The 23,935-nt window shown below is 41.9% G+C and overlaps 1 protein-coding gene across 4 annotated transcripts in view; it reads left to right on the top strand.

The window, feature by feature from the left end:
* The first annotated feature begins 7,816 nt into the window (after positions 1-7,816).
* MAP4K4 (mitogen-activated protein kinase kinase kinase kinase 4) overlaps positions 7,817-23,935 on the top strand; it is a 180,468-nt gene continuing 164,349 nt past the window's right edge. For all 4 annotated transcript variants that reach the window (XM_056862077.1, XM_056862076.1, XM_056862075.1 and 1 more), the window contains exons 1-2: positions 7,817-7,880; positions 8,452-8,517. In XM_056862077.1, the coding sequence (XP_056718055.1) occupies positions 7,824-7,880; positions 8,452-8,517 (123 nt within the window). In that variant the 5' untranslated portion in view covers positions 7,817-7,823. The remainder of the gene's footprint in view (positions 7,881-8,451; positions 8,518-23,935) is intronic.

Raw genomic sequence — 23,935 nt, 5'->3', positions numbered from 1 at the left:
ACATTGTTGGGAGCTATTGAAATTCTCCTACATGACGTGAGGTATTGCCTTTTTAAACTAGCCCTGTTCATCCTGCTTGCACATGCACAAATCTATATGAAAGAGCCAATGTTTGTTCATTTTACAGATGAAATCGTGGATCAGTAGCTGGATAAATGTGGGGTTTGTGTCACACGTTCAGCTGTCCATGTGTTGAACATAACATGAAAATGACTCAACATATATATAAAGAAAAATTAAGTGTACCCTGTGAACAGGACTACTGTGTCCATAACTACAATTCATTTACTTTTCCTCCTAGAACCTAACTGGCATGGCCATTCGTTATAGCATGTAACTGCCTTAACTCCTGTCTGAATTCTAGGGATCCTAGAAAAAAGTCCCCCCTGCACATATGCATGCACAAGAGTGTGTTATTTTTCTTAGTCAGGCATATACAGTCACTGACTTTCATTTGGGGTGTGGAGATCTCCTGGAATTACAACTGATCTCCCCTGATCAGTTCCCCTGTAGAAATTGGCTTCTTTGAAGGGTGCACTGTAAGGCATCATATCCTGCTGAGATCCCTCCCGTTCCCAGCCCCCCCTCCCATGCCCCCCCAAATCTCTAGGAATTTCCCAACCCTGCGTTGTCAGGGAGACAACAGAAACCAGCACCCCCTGCCAGAAAACCTTTATCCGACAATTATTCCAGAAGAGCCCAACTGTTTCTGTCAATTTGTTTTGGTTTTTCTACCAAAGAAACCCCAAATAAAAGAACCCCCCACACACAAATAAAATGGGCAGCCCAATTCTTCAACCGTTTTTATTGGCTCGGCACTTTGAGAAGCCATGAAAACGTAGCAGCAGCATTTCAAGTGACGGTAAAACAGTGTTTCTCAGCATCCCGTATAACTTGCATTCCCCCCCACCACCCTTGCACAACAGGAAGCCTGCCAACTTCAGAAAAGGGCTAGGCTCTGTCCCCTGAGGCAGTGTACTTTTCAGAGCGGAGCACCCTGCCCAAAAGCAGACCAATTAACCTAACCCAGTGAATGGACACTCCAGCACAGAACACAGAAGTCCTTTCAGTATCACACTGCACCCGTTCTCTCTCCTCCTTCGCTGGCTTTGATAATAGCTGCAAGTTGCAACAGTTAACAACAGTTGAGTTATATTACTGACTTCAGCATCTGAGTGCAAAGTCCCACTGAAAGACAGGAGGATTTCACACCTTGACGCTCTTGTTTCAAGCTGTCTGTGAAACCGAAGATGTGTCTGTACTGCTTAACACTTATTTCAAGACTGAAAAGCCTTTTTTCACAGATAAAGTAGATAAAACAGGTGGAGGCTCCCCTGTTTCTTCTTTCTTCTTCTGAAAGATAAGACCATGGAGAATGTTTCCAACCTATAAACACCAGTTTTGACCATTCATACATCTTCTTTAAAGTCTTAAAGCTTCTCTATCTCTTACCTTCAAAGCAGATCTGTCCCATTTTTTCCCATCATGTCAGCATCCCTTCCCTTATTTTTTACCATCCAGCCTGAGGAAGAGTTCAAGAGAACTCGGAAGCTCATACACTGTTTTGTGTCCACTGTAGCTGGTCCTAATCAAAGGTATTACATAGATTGCGGTTTATTTTTGAATGCATAAACCAGGTCTAAGCAGGGTTGCCAAGTATCCGTGGCGGCGGGTAAAATCCCGCCAATCCACCGGGCTGCCCTCCAACCAGCTGAGGGCCAGCAGGCAACGCGTGCACATGTAACGCGCCGACGTCACTTCCGGGTTTACCTGGAAGCGACGTGGACACTCTAGCAACCTCTGCAGAAATTCTATGGAAACCAGAGTTTCCGCAGAGATTAAGAGTGCGTTGCTTCTGAGTAAACCCAGAAGTGACGTAGACGAGTGCACAAGTCACGCGCTGTTGAAGAGCTCCCACCGATGGAGCAAAGAGACCTGGTAAGCCTAGGTCTAAGCTAATAATTTGCAAGGGGGCCTTAAATAAAAAGCTAATTCTGAAATGTAAAGATTGGCTTTGTACACACAAATACATAAACCTAGTGGAATGCCACAGTGGCAATAAACCTTAGTGGCACTTTTTCTTGCATGCTGGTCTTTCTTGCATGCTGGAAATTATAAAATCTTAAACAATAATTATATTTATTAAGTGTACACAATAGATATGATGAAAACATGAGGCCTGGAATACATGCTACATGTAAAACCACCAGTGTAAACTGTTACACAAATATTTAACACAGCTGATGATACACATAATATAATATATAATATAAATGACCAACAGACCATACACAGAGGGAAGGAGAAAGAGGGGGGGGGAACAAGCTTGTGCCTTTCAGACTAATAGTAAACAAAATCCCATTCAGCTTTTTCCCCTCTTTCTCCCCCCCCTCCTTGCAAGCTGTATCACATGGGAGGTACTGCATCATCCTTTCATTCTGTATAATAGCTGACCTTAGCAGTGTGTTGGTGCTAATAAATTTTGTCACTGGTTGGTGGGATACACATCCGGAAACACTGGTAATTTTACAGGTTAGTTCTATTTGGTCATTTATTCTTATCCCCTTTTGGGGGGTTTAGTGTTTAATTTATGTCATTTAGATGCTTGTGTGAGCAAGTTACCATGTTTAAAGACCTATGATTGGTGCTACTACTTTATATCTGGTCATACAAGATATAAGGTATATATGGTTTCCTTTTCAAAAAATATTTCAAAATTATAATTATTATAATTGCCATATGAATTTGGTTTTCTTCCCCCCTTAAGGGTTTCTAATTTCCAGATGTGTTTTTAATAATTAAAAACTGCGGAAGGCCCAAAAGGCCGAAACACGTCTGGTCTATTGGTCATTTATATTATACATATCATCAACTGTGTTGAATATTTTTGCAATAGTTTACACTGGGTTTTTTACATGTAGTGTTTTTATCATATCTATTGGGTACACTTAATAAATATAATGATTTTATAATATTTTATAATTTCCAGCTCAACCGTTGAGGCTCCCTGTACTTGTATGGTTGAGTCCCCCCCCCACTTTTTTGTTGTCAATCAACTTTTTGTACCTACTTTTCTCTCTATCCACTTACAGCACATTCCTGACTTCTGAGGACGAAAGTCCTCAGGAAGCCAGGAAGGGGCTGCACCGGCGTTGGGGCCCCACACGCTGGCGTCCGGGCTACTTATGCTGCTGTAAGTGGCCCCAACGCTGGCAGGGAGGCAGCGCCATCCCAGGAAACCAAGGGAGCTTTCCACCAGCATCCCGCCGGCGTTCCAGGGGGCATTCCGGTGTCCCAAGGGGGGGGGTTTCCCTGGGCGTTCTGGGGGGTGGGGCTGCCTGTAGGCAGCCTCCTGTCCCCTTTTTGCCTTAGGTATGCTGGCAGGGAGAAGAGCTAGGCTGCGCCTGGCTTTTAGCAAATGCAGTCTTGCTATTCTCAATGGGGCGAAAAGCCCCATTTTAAAAGAAAAAAGCCTTTCAAGCTTTCAGCTGCCATGGAACGGATTAGGAGGCGCCTCCTCCCCGCTGTCCTCAGCCGCCGAAAATTCAGGAATGGGCTGTTAGTGTCCTAGAAGTCCTGTTCTAAATTTGACAGTACTGAAACTAATTTAATAACTGTTAAATACATTGTAATCCTATGACTGCTTAGATCTTCATTATATTTACTCCCTCCGCACCCCGGAACTCATATATAAATATGTGGGTGTGTAAAGTGCCATCAAGTCGCAGCCAATTTATGGCGAACCCCTTATGGGGAATGGTTTATTAAAGCCCGATCTTGTCAAATCTTGGAAACTAAGCTGTGTTGGTACTTGGGAGACCTCCAAGGAAGACTTTGCAGAGGAAGACAATAGCAAACCATCTCCGCTTAACCACTTGCCTTGAAAACCCCACCATGACTTGCTATAAGTTGGCTGCGACTTGATGGCACTTTACACACACACATATGTATAGTTGAGTATAGAAGTCAAATATGTACTCATACACAGCAGCAGATTCACATCAGATCACTTAAGAGATGCTGTGAACTCTGAAGTGCTTTACCTCAGTCTCTGCCATTTCCAAAACTGTCAAGTACTTACTTATCTTTATTTATTTAATTTATACCCCACCTTTTTGCCTAATGAGGACCCAAAGTGGCACACATCATTCTCCTCACCTCCACTATGTCCTCAACAACCCTGTGGAGTTGGAGAAGCTGAGAGTGTGTGACTGGCCCAAGGTCACCCAGCAACCTTCCATGGCACAATGGGAATTCAAACCCGGTTCGGACACTATAATCACCACGCCATTCATACTTCCTGTTCCTTCCTTTCACCTTGGCGGGGGGGGGGTCAATAATTGTTCCCAGTTTAAAACTCAAAGAGAAATATCCAGCTACCAAGAGACCATCTCCTAACAAGGCTAATCTGGTGAACTGGATTTGTTTCCCCGCTACTACACATGAAGCCAGCTGGGTGACCTTGGGCTAGTCACAGCTCTGTTAGAGCTCTCTCAGCCCCACCTACCTCACAGGGTGTCTGTTGTGGGGAGGGAAAGGGAAGGCGATTGTAAGCTGGTTTGAGCCTCCCTTAAGTGGTAGAGAAAGTCGGCATATAAAAACCAACTCTTCTTCTTCTAGCTTCCATTAAGAAACATCAATAGGCCATTCCGAGATATTAGCCTAAAAGGAAATATTAAATTTGCAGACCTGACAATATTCCATTATGCAACATTCCTAAAATGGCACTATATGTTCACTCAGGTAATCAGGTACAGGATTAGCTCTCCCCCCCTTCCATCCCACTGAGGCAGAATTCTCCAACATGGTGCCCATGGGCCCCCTAGCACCTGCCAGTGCTTCCCTGGCACCCAGAGCTGTTCAGAAAGTGGGTGGGGCCTTTGTAAGGCAGGAATTGTTGTTGGCTGCCCTCATTCAAATGAAAGGGGTTAACATGGATGCAATAGCAGCAGCAGCCACTGGAGGATCAGGAGGACTAGTAAGCATCTAGACTTGTGGTTCCATTCCCCCTTTAGGCTTTCCTTCTCTTTATTCCCCCTTCTTTTTCTCCCTGCCTCCCCCTGGACTTCCCGTTATTCCTTTCCCCCCCCCTTCTGCAGTTCTTTTGCAAAGTGAGGAGGAAGGTATTGTGTTTGGCTCTGCATCCTGTGGCTGCCATTTTGTGGTGGCACTCACCACCCCCTATCAATATTCCCAAAGCACCTGCAGGCTCAAAAAGGTTGGTGACCACTGGACGAAGGTGTTCCCAATCACAGCATTTTACTTTGCCCCCATGAATGGGTACCATTAATTCCTATGGGTACAAATAAAGTACTACATTGAGAGCAAAACCGGTCCTTCGTCCCATACATTGGGTTGAAAGTGTCCCTGTACACAAAGAGGATGCATAGATCCACTTAGATCCTTACAGCACACAGGCTTTCTCTCGTAACAGTAGAAAAACCAAAAGCATTCAGGTTACAGAACACCCTTCATACTCTAGCAGAAACTCATTAAGTTAAATTTCATAAAAGGTGTATATGCCATCTTTACATGATTTTTAAAAAATCAGTATAAGTAGCTGCCCACAATAAATATCTACTGTGGACTGGAGAGCAGAACCATGACAGAGACATCATCACTCAAGTATTGATTGTGGCATTGCACAAAATTCTGAGCCCGTTTGATTATGCAACTTGTTGTCCAACATTTACGTAAACTAAAGTAATAATGAGTAAGTTTCCATTCGCCTTTTCAAACATTCATGTATTGTGTTAGCTTTTGCAAAAATTGCTAGGCCCACAGCTGAGAAAAATCTCTGGCCAATAGATTTGGGGATGCGGGAATAAGGAAAAAAAAGAATCCTGACTTCAGGATTGTCTGGCTACCACCGATTCATTTTAGTCAATGCACTCACAGGGACCTCTTAATTTTACTTTTAAAAGGATTTGCTCATAAAACATGACTCCAACGCTGCCATGATCAACCAGCAACTTGAATAATAATAATAAAAAAACCTAGAGCATCCTATCTTGTGTGTAAAGTGCCATCAAGTCGCAGCCGACTTATGCCGACCCCTTTTGGGGGGTTTTCGTGGCAAGTCTAACAGAGGTGGTTTGCCAGTGCCTTCCTCTGCACAGCAACCCTGGTATTCCTTGGTGGTCTCCCATCCAAATACTAACCAGGGCTGACCCTGCTCAGCAGCTGAGATCTGATGGGATCAGGCTAGCCTGGGCCATCCAGGTCAGGATATTTAAAATCCCTTTCCTATCTTCCAGCGAGAGCTGAGTTTTTGAGCCTGACTCCAAAGGACAGATAATTCACAGTGGGTAGCCGTGATAGTCTATCTGCAGTAGTAGAAAAGGGCAAGAGTCCAGTAGCACCTTAAAGACTAACAAAAATATTTTCTGGCAGGGTATGAGCTCAAATATTTTTGTTAGTCTTTAAGGTGCTACTGGACTCTTGCAAAAAACAGTTTAACAAAAATATTTTCTGGTAGGTTACGAGCTCATACCCTACCAGAAAACGTTTTTGTTAGTCTTTAAGGTGCTACTGGAGTCTTGCAAAAAACAGTTTAACAGAAATATTTTCTGGTAGGGTATGAGCTCATACCCTACCAGAAAACGTTTTTGTTAGTCTTTAAGGTGCTACTGGAGTCTTGCAAAAAACAGTTTAACAAAAATATTTTCTGGTAGGGTATGAGCTCATACCCTACCAGAAAATATTTTTTGTTAGTCTTTAAGGTGCTACTGGACTCTTTCAGAAAACATTTCTGTTCGTCTTTAAGGTGTTACTGGACTCTTGCCCTTTCCTACTTCCAAAGGACAGAGCGATCCATTGTTCTCCGCCACGCCCTGGCCGCCTATTGATACAGATCCGCTCGCGGAGACTCCGCCAGGCGAGGCTGCGCGCGGCGGAGAGCCACAGACGACTCCCTCCCCTCCTCCTCCTCCTCCTCCTCCTCCTCTGTACCCAGAAGTGCTACGGCGCGCGCGCGCGTGTGTGTTTCCGCTGCGTTGTCCTGCCTGCGAAAGCAAGGGGGCGCTGTTCGGTCGCTCTGGCTCCCGGAGCATCCTTTCCCCCCCCCCCCATCATCTCCTCCTCCTCGCCCAGCTTTGTCTCCCCTCGCCCAGCCCCCGCGTGCTGAAGGGAGCTCCCCTTTCGGCGGCGGCTCTCGCGCGGCAGGAGGAGGGAGGGAGGGGGGCGAGGGCGCGAGCGGCGTCCGGGCGCGTTCTTTCATTGTTCGCGTGCTGCTTCGGGGCGGGCGCGCGCCGTTGTGCGCACGCGCGGGGGAGGAAGCGAGGGGGGGGCGCCCGCCCCGCCCGCACGCCCTTCTCCCCATCGCCGGCTCCGGAGGTTGGATGCAGCCGCTTCGGGAGGCAGAGAGAGATGCAACCTGGGAACGGCCCTGCCTCGTCCGCGGTGGTGTGAACGCGCCTCGGAGCGACTCCCGTGCCCTGCCAGAGAGAGAGGGGGAGAGAGAGGAGCTGCAAGGGACGCACGCGTCCAGAAATAACAACAATAATAATATTATAATAATATTAATAATAAATTCCTCTCAGCCTCTCCACCTGGAAGCGAAGCAGCCTGAAGCTCTCTACCCCCCCCCCGCCTTCCTCTCCATCCTTCCAATGGAGAAGAGTTTTACCCTGGAGTGAAGGAAGCCAGAAGAGAAAGGAGGAGGTTTTAAAGGGGGGGGGCCTTGAGAGGGTGCATTTATTTATTTATTTGGGGAAAAAAAAACTTTTTTACATTTCCAAGCTGGAGTGGCAGCGCTGGGCCTCCCCTTTCTTCCTCGCTAGAGAGAGCGGAATAGCAAACACAACAGGAGGAGGAGGAGAAAAATGGCGAACGACTCCCCTGCAAAAAGTCTGGGAGACATAGACCTCTCCTCGTTGCGGGTGAGTGGGGCTGCGGGGAGAGGGGCTGCCTGCCGACCCCCCCCTACTCCTCTTCCTCCTCCACACCCTCCCTTGCTTCTTCTCCTCCCTCCTCTGAGCCACACAAAAGCAGGCGAGGTCTCCCCCCCCCCTGGCCTGGCTTTTGTTGTTGGGAGCAGGGCTGGGGCGGAGGGGGGGGGGGGAAGAAAAGGGTGGTGGGGGAGAAAGGGGGAGAGGTCGGGGTTGGGTTGCTGGGGGGGGGGAAGAGGTGGCCAACGTGCCCCTAACGAGGGTAGCTGTTGCTGGGAAAGGCCCCTGGCCAGCTTGGCTTGTCTTCCCCCCCCCTCCCCGTTTTGTTCCCTTAGAGTATGAGCCATGGGAAAGGAAGGGGGGGTGAGTCTTAGGCAGTTTTCCTTTGTTTGCATGTATTGGCATGTGCGTTGAAAAACAGGGCGCAACAGCTGCACGGCTCAACATCCTCCCTGGACTGTGGTTTTTGGGAGACGCTGAGCCCATAATGACTTCTTAAAAATATAACCCCCCTGTCTTCTCTTCTTTCTCTCCCCCCTCCCCCAATACCTTTGTTGTGTAGGATCCGGCTGGGATTTTTGAGCTGGTGGAAGTGGTAGGCAATGGCACATACGGGCAAGTTTACAAGGTTTGTGTTGAGAATTTCGTTTGCTTTAAAAAAAAAATTTTTTTTTTTGCACCAAGCACTCATTCTTCTGCATAAGTTGGTGGCTGTGGGCTACCATCCCTGTTTTGTGAACAGAAGTTACGGACAACTGATTTCCTGTGGGTTTCTGACAACGCTGTCAGCATGTTAAGCTTTGCCCTTTCTCAGAAAACCTATTGGGTTTCACATGGGATGGCATTGGTGAAGAGACCTCCTCTGCTAGAGTTGGTGGGTTGTTGTGTTTTCCACTCCTAATCAAACAACAGAAGTGATTATTGGCCACAGTGGTGTGATCATGAGGAGAGTGAAATTGGGCCCGTTTCAATGCCAGACATGCTCTGCCTGTATTAACAATAGTCATACAGTTTCTGTTTTATCAAAAACATCACTTGCTTTCTTTGTTATGAATCTGTCAAGGTGAGTGAAGACTGGCTGTGCCTTGTCTTCAATTGTTGCTAATTGTGTAGGAAAGGTGTGTATGCAAAGGGGCGGGATGAAAGTTGAGGGGGGGGAGATCAGGAGAGGATATTGTCTGTCTGGAGAGCATGAAAACAAAATTCCTAGAATAACCTGTTTGACAAGTAGAAGATGATGGGGGGGGGAATCACAGGAGAAGCTAGGATGCTAAAAGATGTTTTCTCATTTTGAAGGCTGGTTGTGCAATTATTACCCACCCTCAAATCTGTTACGTAAAGGGAACAAATATTGGAATTTCATGGCTGTGTAACGTTTAGTCATCCTTATGACTACTTTTCCCATCATACATATATGAGTGAAGGAAGGCAAGCCCAAGGACGTCATATAGATGAAAGGCTAAAAAGAGGTAACAAAGTGCACTTGCTTCGAGTGAACCTAATACATTCAACGGTTTCATAAGATTTACTTTTTTATGGTTTCAGTACCACACAAGGTCTTTACTGCCTGGTCAGATGTGTGTTCTCACCACATGTATACATGCATCACGCATGATGGTATACATGCTGTTTTCTGTATGAAAGTGGTATCTTGTAATAAAATTGATGTGACTATCTTGTTTGTTGTGGATAAATATAAGCTAGAGAATTGTTGAATGTGCAGCAAAGGCTTTTGGGGCCTGGGCCTTAGTGTAAACAAAAGGAACTAGTTGTATGTGATGTTAAAATACTTCAACATGTCTGATTTTGAGATTGGTTTGGCCGACCTTTTGATACTGTTCTCAAGTGAACTTATTTCTCATAATTCCCTTTACCTGTGAAGGTTACATCACTGTGGGTGTGTCTCCTTCTCCCATCAGTAGGAACTGGCTTGTGTACTTCATGGCTTGTAAATTTAAAATCAGTAAAATGTAAATCAATTTGTCAACCGACTGATTCACACAATTTCTTAATCAACTGTCTAGATACAGGTTACGTCATGTGAGTTTCAGTACGTGATGAAAACAGACGGTCATGTCTAGCCTTATATACACAGATAGTGGCTTGGTAATGTAAAGAAAAGCCTTGGGTATTGTCAGTAACATGCTGCCAGTGAATACAGTTAATGAAGAATAGGGAGCTGAAAACGCCAGTGGAATTTGTGATACAAATACTTCTATTTTAGTAATGCACATGGGACCAAAGCATCATGGACCTTACTAAGCATGTGCTGTTTCTGTGTTCTGCAATGTTCCAATTTGCTTGTTTCTGCTATGTGGCAGATTCTAGATAGGGAGAATGTGATATCAACTTTTATATGTTTTTGTCTGGGCTGGAATCTGGCAGTGGTATAGTAATGATTAGCCTATGAAAACAAGTGCTTTAAATTTAGAGGAGTTGGTTTTTATACCCCACTTTTCTCTACCGAAAGGAGTTTCAAAGCGGCTTACAATCACCTTCCCTTCTCCCCCACAACAGGCACCTTGTGAAGTAGGTGAGGCTGAGAGAGTTCTGAGAGAACTGTGACTAGCCCAAGGTCACCCAGCAGGCATCATGTGGAGGGGCGGGGAATCAAATCTGATTCTCCAGATTAGAGGCCACCGCTCATGTGGAGGACTGGGGAATCAAACCTGGTTCTTCATATTAGACTCTGCCGCTCTTAACCACTGCACCACGCTGGCTCTCGTTTATATCCCGCCTTTCTCTTCAGTGGGGGACCCAAAGCAGCTTTAAATAGATTTCCTTTCCTCCATTTTGAAAGTAGATACTTCTTAATATATCATGGAAATAGTCCTCAGGCTAAATGGCATGTAAGAAATATGAATTGAGTGGATACATGCAGGTTTTGGTACTGGCGAATTGGGTCTGTGACTGCTTTAGTGTGTGCCTAGCCTTCCAGCTGAAGCCATGTAATGTGCCATTGGTAATCTTAGTGGTCAGACCTTTGTGTTAGCATGATTAATCAGAGTTGAACTGTGCACAAGTGATAGTGAGACAATTGCATAATCTTGATGTACTGAATTCTGCATGAATGTTGAATATATTCTCAGTATACGGATGTGGTGATGGCAAATTGACTTCATTATAGAATAGGAAAAGTAGAGCAATTATATATATATATAGCTAGTGTCCTGTGGTCTAGTTTATCTTCTGAGAGGTTTCCTGCCAATATTTTCGAAGAGTTATTCATAGCATCTTTAAGGTATGTGTGTGTAAACTCATGACCACATATTTGCGTGAGGCAGATGTGTATAATCAGTATTACTGTTGGCCTGTTCATCAGAAAGACTTTCTAATCTGGGACTTGTTGAGCTTGGGAAAATATGAAGAGTCTGTTTACAAACAATGGAAGATATTGTTTGAAGACAACAACAATGCTTCCTAGTAGTTGATGGGACTACAATGACCAAGGTGGGGGCAGCATGAGAATTAAATAACAGATTGCTTGTCAGTTTGTTCAAACAAGTTGCCCATTAATTGATTATGCTACCATCTTAAAATTATTTGTTTGGTTTATGAGGAGTTTAGTGTCAAATTACTGGTTACTATGAGCCTTCTGTAGACGTTTTGTGGTTCAGTTCATGCAAATCTTGCTGAAGTATAGAGTGAAGTTTCTCATGTGAATAAGAGAATTTGTATCTAGAAAGCAGAGTATTGCTAGCATGTGAAAAGGGAAGCTTCTCTTTAGTATGGACAGTTAAATACTCAGATAAATGGCATGTTTAGACTTGCCCACAAGCATTTTCGTGTTGCAGAATAAGGAGGTGGAACATTCTGTTGCACGTGTTTTCCTGTGTTTATATATTGTAGTCTCGCTCTTTAAGAAACAATAGAACATAGATTTGAGTAACATGATTTTGGCCATGTTTGAAATTACCTGAATTGGCTTTGAAATGGTCCGTGATTTTACTTTGTCTCTGGATTTCTCCTGTGCTGTCTCTCTGTCTCTCTTTCTGTCTGTCTCTGTCTGTCTGTCTCTCCCCCCCCCTTAACTTAGAATGCCTTAATTTGTACTTCTGTGTTTGTAAACAAACAGAATGCCAGTTCAGCAGTTTTCTGTGCTTGCTTCAAAGGAGGCCCTGAGCTTTTCAGTGTGCTGAGAAAACCATCTAGTTTAACTACAATATTGCACAAACACCATATCTGGCACATTTTAGTATGAACGATGTACAGTTTTGTATGTGATCTGTATCATGGTTTGGAGCAGAGAGTTGGGGTTGGGTGCTTTTAGGCTTTCATTCCACTCTGTTACTCTAAAGCTTCTTAAAGATGTTTGATTAATTCTGGTTAATATCAGAGAGTATTAGCTATATACTTGGACTGTCTACCCTACAACCCTAAGCAGCGTTACATCTTTAAGTCGTTGTAAGCATTGCTTAGGACTGCACTGTAGTGTCTGAATTTCATATATCTTACAGACCTAAGGGGGTGGGGAATGAATTAGCATGCTCTACTATCAGCCCATTCCTGAGGTGGGGGACTCAAAGTGGTCTGGAGGCAGTGTGACCCCGCTGCCAGCGTAAGTGGCTGCTTATCATGGAATAAGGCACTTATGCTGGCAGCGGGGGCAGTTCCGTTGGTGCCTGGGCGCCATGGAGCTGCACACTGCTCCAACACCACAGCCTCTCCGGGACCCCAATCACGGAAGAGAAATGTGGCACCGGCATGGGGGGGGGGCGTTCCCGGGGCCAGAGCTGACGGTAGTCAGTTTCCAAAGCCCCTGAAGCCCGAGAATGCCCCCCCTGAACATCAGCATCTCTGTTTTTAATGGGGGGGAAAGCCCCATTTTCTTTTTTTACCTTTTAAATAAGCTTTCTGCCGGGGAATCTCTTTGGAGGCACTGTGGCGGCGCCTTGGCTACGCCGTCCCCAGCCACCACAAGGCTCAGGAATGAGCTGTTAGTCTGCGCCTATTCTTTGACTCCCTTGGTTTCAGAGAGAGGTAGAGAACAGGAGCGCTTCTGCCACACATCTAAAGTGCAAGAGCATAAATATCTTTTTGTTGTCTTTTGAGTTGTTCTGAAAGATACACATGGCTCATAAATAGCTCCTCTTCTATGCTAGCTTTGAACGTAGTTTGCAAAACCTGCCTGGCCATTGTCACTGCCCACTGTCTTTTTTCCTACATAGCTGCACCACAGCAAGATTGGAATCTGTGGTGGTGTGGCTATGTGGCCCTCAGCATTTTAACACTAGAAAGGACAAAGGGAATAAAGCTGGCAGTTACCTTATTACTGCTCACCATAGCTAAGTGGTAAATTAAATTTCTGCTACGTATAGTATTCAGTTTTAAGGCTTTAAAGGGGGAGTGGACATGTTCATGGAGGAGAGGGGTATTCATGGCTACTAGTAAAAATGGATACTAGTCATGATGCATACCTATTCTCTCCAGGATCAGAGGAGCATGCCGAATATATTAGGTGCTGTGGAACACAGGCAGGACGGTGTTGCTGCAGTCGTCTTGTTTGTGGGCTTTCTAGAGGCACCTGGTTGGCCACTGTGTGAACAGACTGCTGGACTTGATGGGCCTTGGTCTGATCCAGCATGGCTTTTCATATGTTCAGTTTATAAAGGAGAAAATCGGGATAACTTTTATTTTTGAAGGTAGGCTCTAACCAAGTATTCTGTACTAGATGGTTTGGTCTTGGTGAATGTAGCTAGAAAGGACTAGTTTAACAATGATAACAAGGCATCCATGCTCTGTAAAAGATAATTGAAGACATGAGTTAATTGACTTTCTTCTCTTTTAAGCACAGAAACAAAAATTGAGCCACACAAAGATAAGTGGCATTCCAAAAACAGCTGCTGTAAATATTTCTCATGTGTATTTGGAGACCTCAGCACACTCTAATGATTAGGAAGTAATTGGCATGTAAGGCTTCAGCTTGGTGGGAACTATGCCATTAGAACTGAGTGGGATTCTCCTAGTACTCATAATTCAAGCTTCTGCTGCTTTCTACAAGCCTTGTGAGAATTAATTCGTAGTGAAGGCTTCTTTTGTTTGATTCATATTGCAGCCTTTCAAAGCTACGTGTAAATTATGTATATTGTCTTAAGTTCTGGCCCATAAAAGAGAATGATGTGAATGAGGGTTGATTTACATGTTGATATGAAAATAATCTAATGGTCCTGTGTAGTCTTGTTACCTTTAATGCAGACAGTTTATAAGCACCCAAGTCATTACACAGTCACCACGTTATCTTTTAGGTCACTCTGGCAAACAGAGATAATTGTGACTTCACATTATTTTGTTAAACATGAGAGAGCAATTCCGTTCTTATCAGTTTAAAAACAAACTGTGTCAGTATCGGTGAGGTCACTTGCTCTCTAGAACTAGGACAGTCTACTTTCTCAAAATATGAACTGCTTTTATGCTTTCTCTGGGCATTTTGTGCTATACTTGACTATTGATGATTGATTGTCTCTGCAGATTTTGCGTGTAGATAGGTTTTTATGGCTAAAGGAAATTCCACTTCTGTTTTTAACACTGCTTTTATGTATCTCAAATAATTTGAATGAAATGAAGAAGCTAGGGCAGATGGCCTTCAGGGATTACTGTGATGTCTGTTGATTCTTATTATTTATAAATATAACCCTGTAGGTGTTGGTAAGCACATGGTTGTTTCACTGTTCTGCATTACCTTCTCCTAATTTTTATGTCCTGACCTGGGTAGCCCAAGCTAGCCTGATCTGGTCAGATATCAGTTAGTATTTGGATGTGAGACCACCAAAGAAGTCTAGGGTTGTGGCACAGAGGCAATGGTAAATCGCCTCTAAACATCTCTTGTCTTGAAAACCCCATGGGGTCACCATTAGTCAGCTGTGGTGTGACGGCAAAAAACAAACAACCTCTCCCCTAAAAACAAAACAAAAAAAATCTGTCAGCTTTACTTCAGAGTCTTGTGTCTTACCTCAGATGCTGGGCTCCTAGGTCTTGGGATCTGCTAATTTAGGGAATGGAAAAGCTGCATTGTGATAGAGTGCATGATGTCATCAAAAGGGGAGATGGGAATGGTTAAATAGAACTTTGAAAGGTGTAATGCCTATGATCTGGATGGCCCAGGTTAGCCTGATCTCGTCAGATCTCAGAAGCTAAGCAGGGTCGGTCCTGGCTAGTACTTGGATAGGATACCACAAAGGAATTCAAGGGTTGCTGTTCAGAGGAAGGCAAATTGACATTGATTTTTGTATCTCCAGTTTGATTGGATATGAATGCTTTGCATTTATATTGTTATAATACCTGATCTTTACCAAGCAGTAGGGAGACACAGTGATGTAGCAGTGACTAAAGTCAAATGACAAATACTTTTCCTATATAAATGCCACTCTAATTTAGAATAAGGTACACATCTGCATTTCACAGTCATAGGTGTTATCTGTGCATGTATCAGTCTTTTGTTGTTGGGTGCCCAAATTATAAAGGAGTCCTGTGGCGCAGAAGGGTAAACTGCAGTACTGCAGTCAAAGCTCTGCTCATGACTTGTGTTCGATCCCAACAGAAGTAGCCGGCTCAAGGTTGACTCAGTCTTCCATCATTCTGAGGTTGGTAAAATGAGTACCCAGCTTGCTGGGGGTAAAGTGGGGAAGGCAATGGCAAACCACCCCGTAAACATAGTCTGCCTAGTAAACGTTGTGATGTCACATCACCCAGTGGGTCAATAATAACCCGGTGCTTGCATACGGGACTACGTTTAGCTTTTACCTACCCAAGTTATGCTATGTAACATCTGGTCATATGTGGTTTTAGCTTCACTATGATGCAGCTGAAGTCTTGGGGCCAAAGTAAACGTTACAGCATAGACATATATGGTGTAAGCCCACTGATGCTTCTTTGCAGAAGATTCAAGACCTATGCTTGAAAATCAAACACAGGGTTGGAAACCTGGGTATGAAGGTGCGTGACTTGTCAGGGAAACCAAATTCCTATGAAGAAAAGGATAAAATGTTCACTATTGTTGAGGGATAAAGCTCTTTTCCCCACCTCTCTTGTAATTTTGAAAATATGTTAGGTAACATTAGAAAACATTGGATAATAAACTGGTCATTATGGTCATTATGGTTCATTTAAGGACAGGAACTTTTTCTATTAAGTAGATAGTTTCTTTGTATAAGTCTAAGACAATTGTTGTCCAAAGGTGAACCAAATTAAATTAGATACAAATCTCTTTTCTCATGCTCACAAAATGATTGGTTGTTGTACCTACCACCCTGTGTCAGAATTCCCCAGGTGCCCACAGGCTCAAAAATGTTGGAGACCCCTGCTCTAGATTCACAGGTTACCCACCTCAGTCAGGAAGGTGGACAAGGAAGGAAACAAATAAATTGTCTTTATTGGCTGCTGTCAAACTTACTGACTGACCAGTGGACACATTTTAATTTGTTAGAAATGTTTGAGTAGATCGTATTGCATCAGTGCTTTCAGTCTTCCAAGTTACCACTGTTTTGAAAAATGCAAAAGAAAACAGTGCAGTCTGTCTGACTGCTTAGCAACGGACTATTCAGATCATTAACAAAAATCTGCTTAGCTAAAACAAGCCCCTTTTCTTTTAAGTTTATGCACACATTTCATAAAGATTTATGTCAGCTTGCCCATGATTCAGTAATTTAGGAATATTTTTGCCTGTAATATATGTATAGGGATACCAATAATGGAGACCCTGGCTTTGGTTACAAAGGAGTGGGTACATTTTTGTTGTTGCAGTATTCTCAGAAATCCCGAGTGGTTTGGTAATGCAGTGCATCTCAATATATCTTCAAGAGTACAAAGCTTAATTGCAGCTCTCTGTGAATCCTCTAAAGACAGTTGTAGTGCCATGTGTTATTTACTGTGCAATGGCTTAATGATCTTAAGGTGGGTGATAAAGCAAGAACTGCATTGAGTTGTCTGCTTCTTAATTTGCAGCCTTTTTGACCATGTTGGGTAAGCTTAAAGGAGTGTGCAATAGTGTATTTGAACGTTAAACTTTGAGGGTTTCTCCTATATATGCTTGTACTGTAAGGACAGTAGAAATGAAAATGCATTAATGAAAAAATGAACAAATTAGCAGTTTAATAGAATCTCTGTAAACGTACAGTATCCTTTAGTGCTTGTAGGCAGTGAAAAGCTTTCTTGCATCACCCCCGAATATGTTTGTTTCCTTCCTTTGAATCTTCACATAGTACTGATGTACGGTACATAGTACTTGCTAACAATTAATATGCTAGCGTGGCACTAGATTAATTTTTTTAATGCCCATTGGAAAAAGTTTTTCCTTGATATCTAATAAATTTGCAAAATTTCATATGCATGGTCACTTGTACCTAGAGAGTATTGGTGCTTAGATTTTTTACCCATGTGATAAGCTTGTAGGTGCTTATTTCCAAGATTAATGTAACTCTATAGCATCTTTATTTTATTTTGAATAGTTGTTCTATAGCAACACGTCTTAAAGAGATTATATTGGTTCAAACTAAGCAGTTGGCCTCAGGTTGGTTATGCTTCTGGTTACCTCTTGTCTTCCCCTTGATTAAAAAGTCTTGCATTTAAAAAAAAGGATTACAAGTTAGGTTGTTTGTAATCAGTTATTTGTAAAGATGGCTTGTATAATTTGTTTCCAAAATGCATCATTTTAGATTGTTCTTGTTATCTTAAAATTTTATTTTGGCCCTGTTCAGTGGTTCAAGGTAATCTTAAACATGAAAAAGAAAGTAATGATTTCCGTCTTCTTAAAATATTGCAAAATCCGAATAGTAGTAAAAATAGCCTAACCTAGAACTGTCTATTAAGAGCCAGTCCAAAGAGAGAGGTTTTAGAATGTCTTGAAAAAGAGCCAGATAAGGGACAGTCTTCCAGAGAAGATCAGTTCAGTGATATTGGGCAACTGTCAAATTCTTCTTTGTGTGACCTTGCTTTCTTGGCGTGTTATGTAAATGGAAAGATTTAAGCAGGTACTCTTTGCTCATCTTTGAGAATGAGATTGGGAAGTGTGATGAAGACAAGGATGCTGCCTCATAAATGCATATGAGGTATATAGGTAAACAATATAGTAAATTTAATCATGTTTTTAAACCACCCACCTTTGTTGCTTATTGCACCATATACTGGGAAGTAGACCTATATGTGTAGTATGGAACATACAATAGATAATACCATCTGGTGTAGGCCATTTGTAGAATGTGTGGGAAAGGGAATGGGGATGGGTTGGAGGCTCAGTAGAGGGCATATCTTGATGACACAGGTATTCTGTGTTGCGTGACCTATTGTTTGGGCATAGCCTGTCTGCTTTGCCAAGCACATCTTCTCACACCCAACTCATGAACTCCACACCTCCTTGATGAAAGCGTAACTCATGATCTCATTGGTTGTTTATATGTCAGTTTCACTTATATCGTATCCTTTTTCCTGTGGTTATTAAAACGGTGCAGGGGGTTTGTTACTTTTTAAGCATTCAACTAGGATTGTAAATAGCACTTGATTGGTTGCCAAGCACCTGTAAGTGTCTAGAGAGAGAATCTTTACAAAAATTAAATATTTAACATGTTTAACATTTCTTAAATTACTGACATAGCCATATCTGGGCATATGAAGTTTGTGAGATTGTGTCTTTTATGGGCTCACTTGAATTAAGAACTTTGAGAGCTTATTTCGACAGAGATAGTGGTCTGTTAGTGTGGTAAATACAGCCAACTTCACTCAGATAGGTCTGAAGGCTTCCTCCATAGTAGAGAGCCTTACTTCAATTTAAGTAGCTCTTCCATTGGAGGAAGAGCCCATTGAGTTGGAGGAAAACCTTTTATGCTAGAGCAGGGCCCCCTAACCTTTTTGAACCTGTGGGCACATTTGGAATTCTGACATGGCATGGTGGGTGCAGCAACAAAATGGCTGATGCAAGAGGCAGAGCCAGCTGCAAAATGATAGCCACAGCTTAACTTCAGTAACACGGTGAAGATCCTTCTGCTATGGTGGCAGCTGCTGCCAAAGCAACATTTTTTAAAAATCTGCGCAGCCATTTAGAAGTCTTGCTGGGCAAAAGCCCTGCCTGGCCCCACCCACTTCCTAATAGTATTTTAGGGGAGCCAGAAAAGATCTCAGCAGGCTCCATGGCACCCACAGGCACCATGTTGGAGACCCCTGTGCTAGAGGAAGGTTTCAAACTTTATCGAGCAGAGTGGCTGGATCCACCCTATTGACTTTTATAACTCAATGGGGAATCATCTAATTCCATCTCCCTGATTGGTGTTCAGTGCATCTGTGGATTTCATGGGTTCTTTTTGACAGTGGTTTTTTTGGCCTGTGCACTCCTACATAATTCTCCAAGTAGACACGTTCCATCTGCCATTTACATGTGGTCCACAACCCTTCTGATACTAAGCTCAAACTCCTTGGTAGCTTTCCTCACACTCATACTCTGTGACTGGGCAGGTTCAGCAGTTGTAACCAGACCAAAATTCCATTATGGCATTTATAATGGATATTACTTAATATTCCAGCTTAATATGCGTTAAAACACCTTGAAATATGTTGGTTTAGAAATTATTGCTATTAATAGGCGTTATTCTTAATGTGTATTTAACTTGCAGTGTATGGTTTCAAATGAATGCAAGAAGTCAAGATCTCAGTGTATTCTTGGGTTTTTATTTAATTTTTCTGTGTCTAAGAATATGTAGAACTAAAGATACACTTTGGAATCAGAATCTGAAGCCTTTCAGTGTAGATCCCCATATTTTGCTCATGTAAACTTTTACCTTTGTTAATACTTGTATAATGATTTAAAAACGTATAGGAAGACTTGTAATGTGCAAATTATTGCCTTATAGCTAGCCAAGCTGATATATTTTCATAAGTTCTTATTTAAACTGTTGCTAGCCCATGTGTTTCTAGTATATTCTTGTAGGGAAGAAACTTATGAATAATTGCTGTATAGCACAGCACCCCACTCCGCTCTATTGCAGGCCTCTTTGGAATGCTTTAAATAACAAATTAATGAAAACCTTGTTTAACAGTTATTAGTGGAAAAGGCGTATGGTGCTCCAAAGACATTTAAAGCAAGCTTATTAGACACTATGGAGAATGTTGTGTGTACTTAACTTAAAGCTAAACTACTTAAAGCTCTCTTCTGGGAGCACGTTAATATACGGAAAATATTTTAAGCTTTTAAACAAGTCAAATTTATTCTGTAGGCTGAACGCTATACCAGTACAATGGCTTCTGCTGGAGTTGCTATTTTTTTTAATTTGGAGCTCTTGGGTAGTGAGGAATAAAATTGTTTAATGTGCTAAGGAAGTTTTATTTCTGGCCCAAGGAAACTTATAAGGAATATTTATTCTATACGGCACTGTATTTTTTAATATAAACAGTAATTTATGACAGTTTAGCACTAAATCATTGCTAGCGGATAGTGATTGTAGTTTGCCACTGAGGTATTGGGGGTATTGTACAGCTTAATTCATGTGAAATATAATATATGGCAATGATTACCTAGGAATTTCAATGCATTTGAGAACATGCAACAATTCTTAATATTTTCCTGGCATAGTGGTTATTGTAAATACCCTTCCAAGGTCATAGCATGTTGCCTTCCATTACATGTTATAAAATTTGGGTCTAGCCAGCAGGTGCTAAGTTGCAACCAAAACTCTTTTGAGACTGTGGAAGAAGATTCTGGCAATGGCTACCATATTCTAGAACAGTATGCATTGCATTGTCATGTTAAAAAATCCTAGCTGTTCAGAATATTTTAATATTTGTTTCCCAGCAAGCAAGTAATCCAGTATTCTTCTTGTAACCCAGTTATCAAGACAGAAACAATATGCTCAGCCCTTCTACGATGAGATGTTTTACTGTCTTGTAAAATATATCTTGAGCCTGAGGGTTTCTAGCTAATATTGATATTTTAATCATGCATAATTAATCTTTTGCTTGACTCGCATAGACATGTTGGGTACTAGCTCCGTGGCTCTTGGCTAGGTTGCACTTGTTCTTAATTTTAGGTGATGTTGAAGCCTATAGTTTGTGAGATACTTTGGGGGTGGGTAACAATTAATTGAGGGAACTCTGATTATGCTTATTAAAGTTCAGTTATTAAAATGTTGCTTAAGCATACATACTTCCCAGGAATCAAAAAGTAGTTTGGCAGAGGAGTTTCCCAGCACCATGAGAAGCAAGCTATACTGCACTGACTTTTCTTTGTAGCATATGCATAGATTAGCTATGCAGTAGTCCCAGTATGAGTCGGCCAGCTTTTTAATGTTTGTGCTGGGAATATACGTGGTAGCCACACAGTAAAATAGGCCATGTATTAAAACTGTTCAAAAATATACTGGTAATTCCTTGCAGAATGTTGGTCTTGTATATTTACCCATTTTGTAGGAAGTATGTATACTCTGAAGGCTGCCTATGTCTATTATGCTTCCTCAAGTGGAAGTTTGGTATGTCACCTTTGTAGGAGTGTGCATATTCTGCAATTAATTGTATCTGATAACCCATGATATAGAAATTATACTCTTAAACCTGTATATGCAAATTATCTTGTTTTTATATGGTTTATGTGATTATTTTGTACAGTTTTTAAGTAATGACCAGAGATCTATGTGTGGCACTGAAGTGCCATCCAAACTATGAAAATTCTGCTCAAATGTTCTCTGACATTTGCTCAGTGATTGCCCATTCTCAAGCCAGTGTTAAGTAATCGTTTACCTGGCAAATTATAGTTGACTGAGGCTATTACGAAATTAGAAGCTGTTACCTTGGTTTTTAATTAATTTTGCATGTAGTAGTTTAGAGCAGGGGTGTCAAACTCATTTGTTTCGAGGGCTGGGTATGACGTAAATGTCATTTGATTGGGTTGGGCCATGCCTCGCCAGCCCAGTTCAGGACTGGGGGTGGTGGTGGCTGCCTCGGCTGTCTTGCGGGCCAGATAAGAGCTCTCAAGGGGCTGGATCAGCCCCCAGGCTGCATGTCTGACACCTCTGGTTTAGAGTCAACAGTAACAACAATTAAACTGTTGAGATGGTGCTGGTTAAAAGCTTAGAGATCAATGAGGAAAAGTGCAAGTGCTAAACTCTCAAACATAGAGAGGCATATGGGGTTTACTTTTTGGCCATGGTACTTGAAAGACCACTTTTATCCACATGAACCTACCTTGAGAGCTGTGCTTCTCTGGGTCCTCTTGCCATCTGTGATCAAGCAGATGCTCACTGGTAAGAGGGCCTCACTGGTAAGAGGGTTCTCATTTTTGGAACACAGATTTGTGAGGACTTTGTTAATATTATTTAAAAATATCAAGTAAAGCCTTTATTTTCCAGGCCTCTTATTACACTAATTTTTTTAAAATACTACCTTATATTATGTTCAAGCTTAATATAATTCAGGTAATCCGCCTTAAGTTCATCAACCTCTTGTTCGCTGGTAGAGAATGGCACCCAATTGAGCGCAAGGTAGCCTTTCTTATGTCTACTCAGGATGTGGACACAGTTGACCATGTAGCCAAATTTTTGCAGCATGCAATGTGGATCCGTGAAAGATACTGTAAACGGGAACAGGCGAGCTCTGTTGAATCAAATTGTATGATATGTTCTCTGAAGGTATTGTGTATGCCAAAAAAGGTTTGATTGATATAATTCAGGTTTATATGTTATCTTATGCAGTATTCCAGTACATACTTACATAGTGGTTTAAAAAAATTAACAACCTTGCTAGCTCAATATTTTTTCCCTTTGGACTATATAATTACAAATCAGCTTTTGTATATAGATTCTTTACGCATATTCTGTTTTCTACCGTTATCATAAGGCATCTTTATTTCCTTTTCAGTTGGAGTTGATTCTTTATCTGCACCAGTAATCCCTGGTTCTATGTTTTAAAGATGCCAAAAAGTGTTCCTGTTATAGGGAATTCTTTTAAAAAAAAATTTATTAAAGAAAAAAGTAATTACAAAATCAAACACCACATACTTACACAACATACATACAGTATATAAAATCTTCCAAAAGGAGCAGTCTATTACCTATCTTCTGTATCTGCTAGGATAATAAAGGTATCGGACACAAAAGATCCCGTTATATAAGATTGTGTTGTAGGGAATTCTGATCTACTGTGGAAGATGCTGGGGATAAATCATCCTAAAATTGCATCTGAATCGCAGTTGGCTAAAAACAGCTAGCTAAATTAGAGATTTTGCATTACGTTGACAGGAATCCTGTGAGACAATCTGAACCTGCCTGCTTTCAGCAAACAACCAGTTTCATGAGTGGAATATTTTTAATGGAGTTGTTTCTTTTTGGTCTTTATGCCTGTGGAAGTTGCATCTTTAACAGATTATATATGCTGTACAAATGTGTAATTTATACATGTGAATGTCATTTGAGGTGGGGAACACCTAACTTAAAATTTTTGCAGTTCAGAAGTATGTTGTAAATGCCATTTTGTTAACAAAAAACATGTGAAAGCTCAGTAGTTATAAACTTATATAGTTGAGTTAAACTTTTTAATAAGTATACCAGATTACATTGGATAATGTCTAACACATTTTTGTATGTCATAGAAATCTTTGATTTGCTGTATTCTTTTATTGAAGTGAGACAATTGTGTTTCATAAAAATAATCTCAAGGATTCAGAGTTAAATGGAAAATGTGCTTTTTCTTCTTTCATGCTAGCTGAGGGTCCCAAATGACTAATATGGATGGACTAGTACATTGTGTGAATTCAGTTGCAAAGTTTCTGTAAGGCATATAGTAACTTTGTAATCAAAATGTGCTTTGTGTCTAACATGAAGAGCTCGTAACTTTCATTAGATTAAAGCTAAATGGAATGATGGGGTTAAAGTACAGCAAGCCACACAAGGACAGAAGCAGCTGGTGGTAGATCACTGTGATCCCCCTTGTGACCTCCTCACCTATAACCTCATTAAACTCAGCCAAGAAAACACAGCTGAAAATCCTCTGCCTTTGGGGTCAGTGGGTCCTGAAAATCTCACTAGGAGGCATCCTCTTATCCACAGAAATGTGCTGAAAGTCCTCATAGTGTTCAA

This window comes from Euleptes europaea, chromosome 16 (assembly GCF_029931775.1).
Source record: "Euleptes europaea isolate rEulEur1 chromosome 16, rEulEur1.hap1, whole genome shotgun sequence".
NCBI classification, from domain to species: domain Eukaryota; kingdom Metazoa; phylum Chordata; class Lepidosauria; order Squamata; family Sphaerodactylidae; genus Euleptes; species Euleptes europaea.
This window is presented reverse-complemented; position numbering and strand designations above follow the sequence as displayed.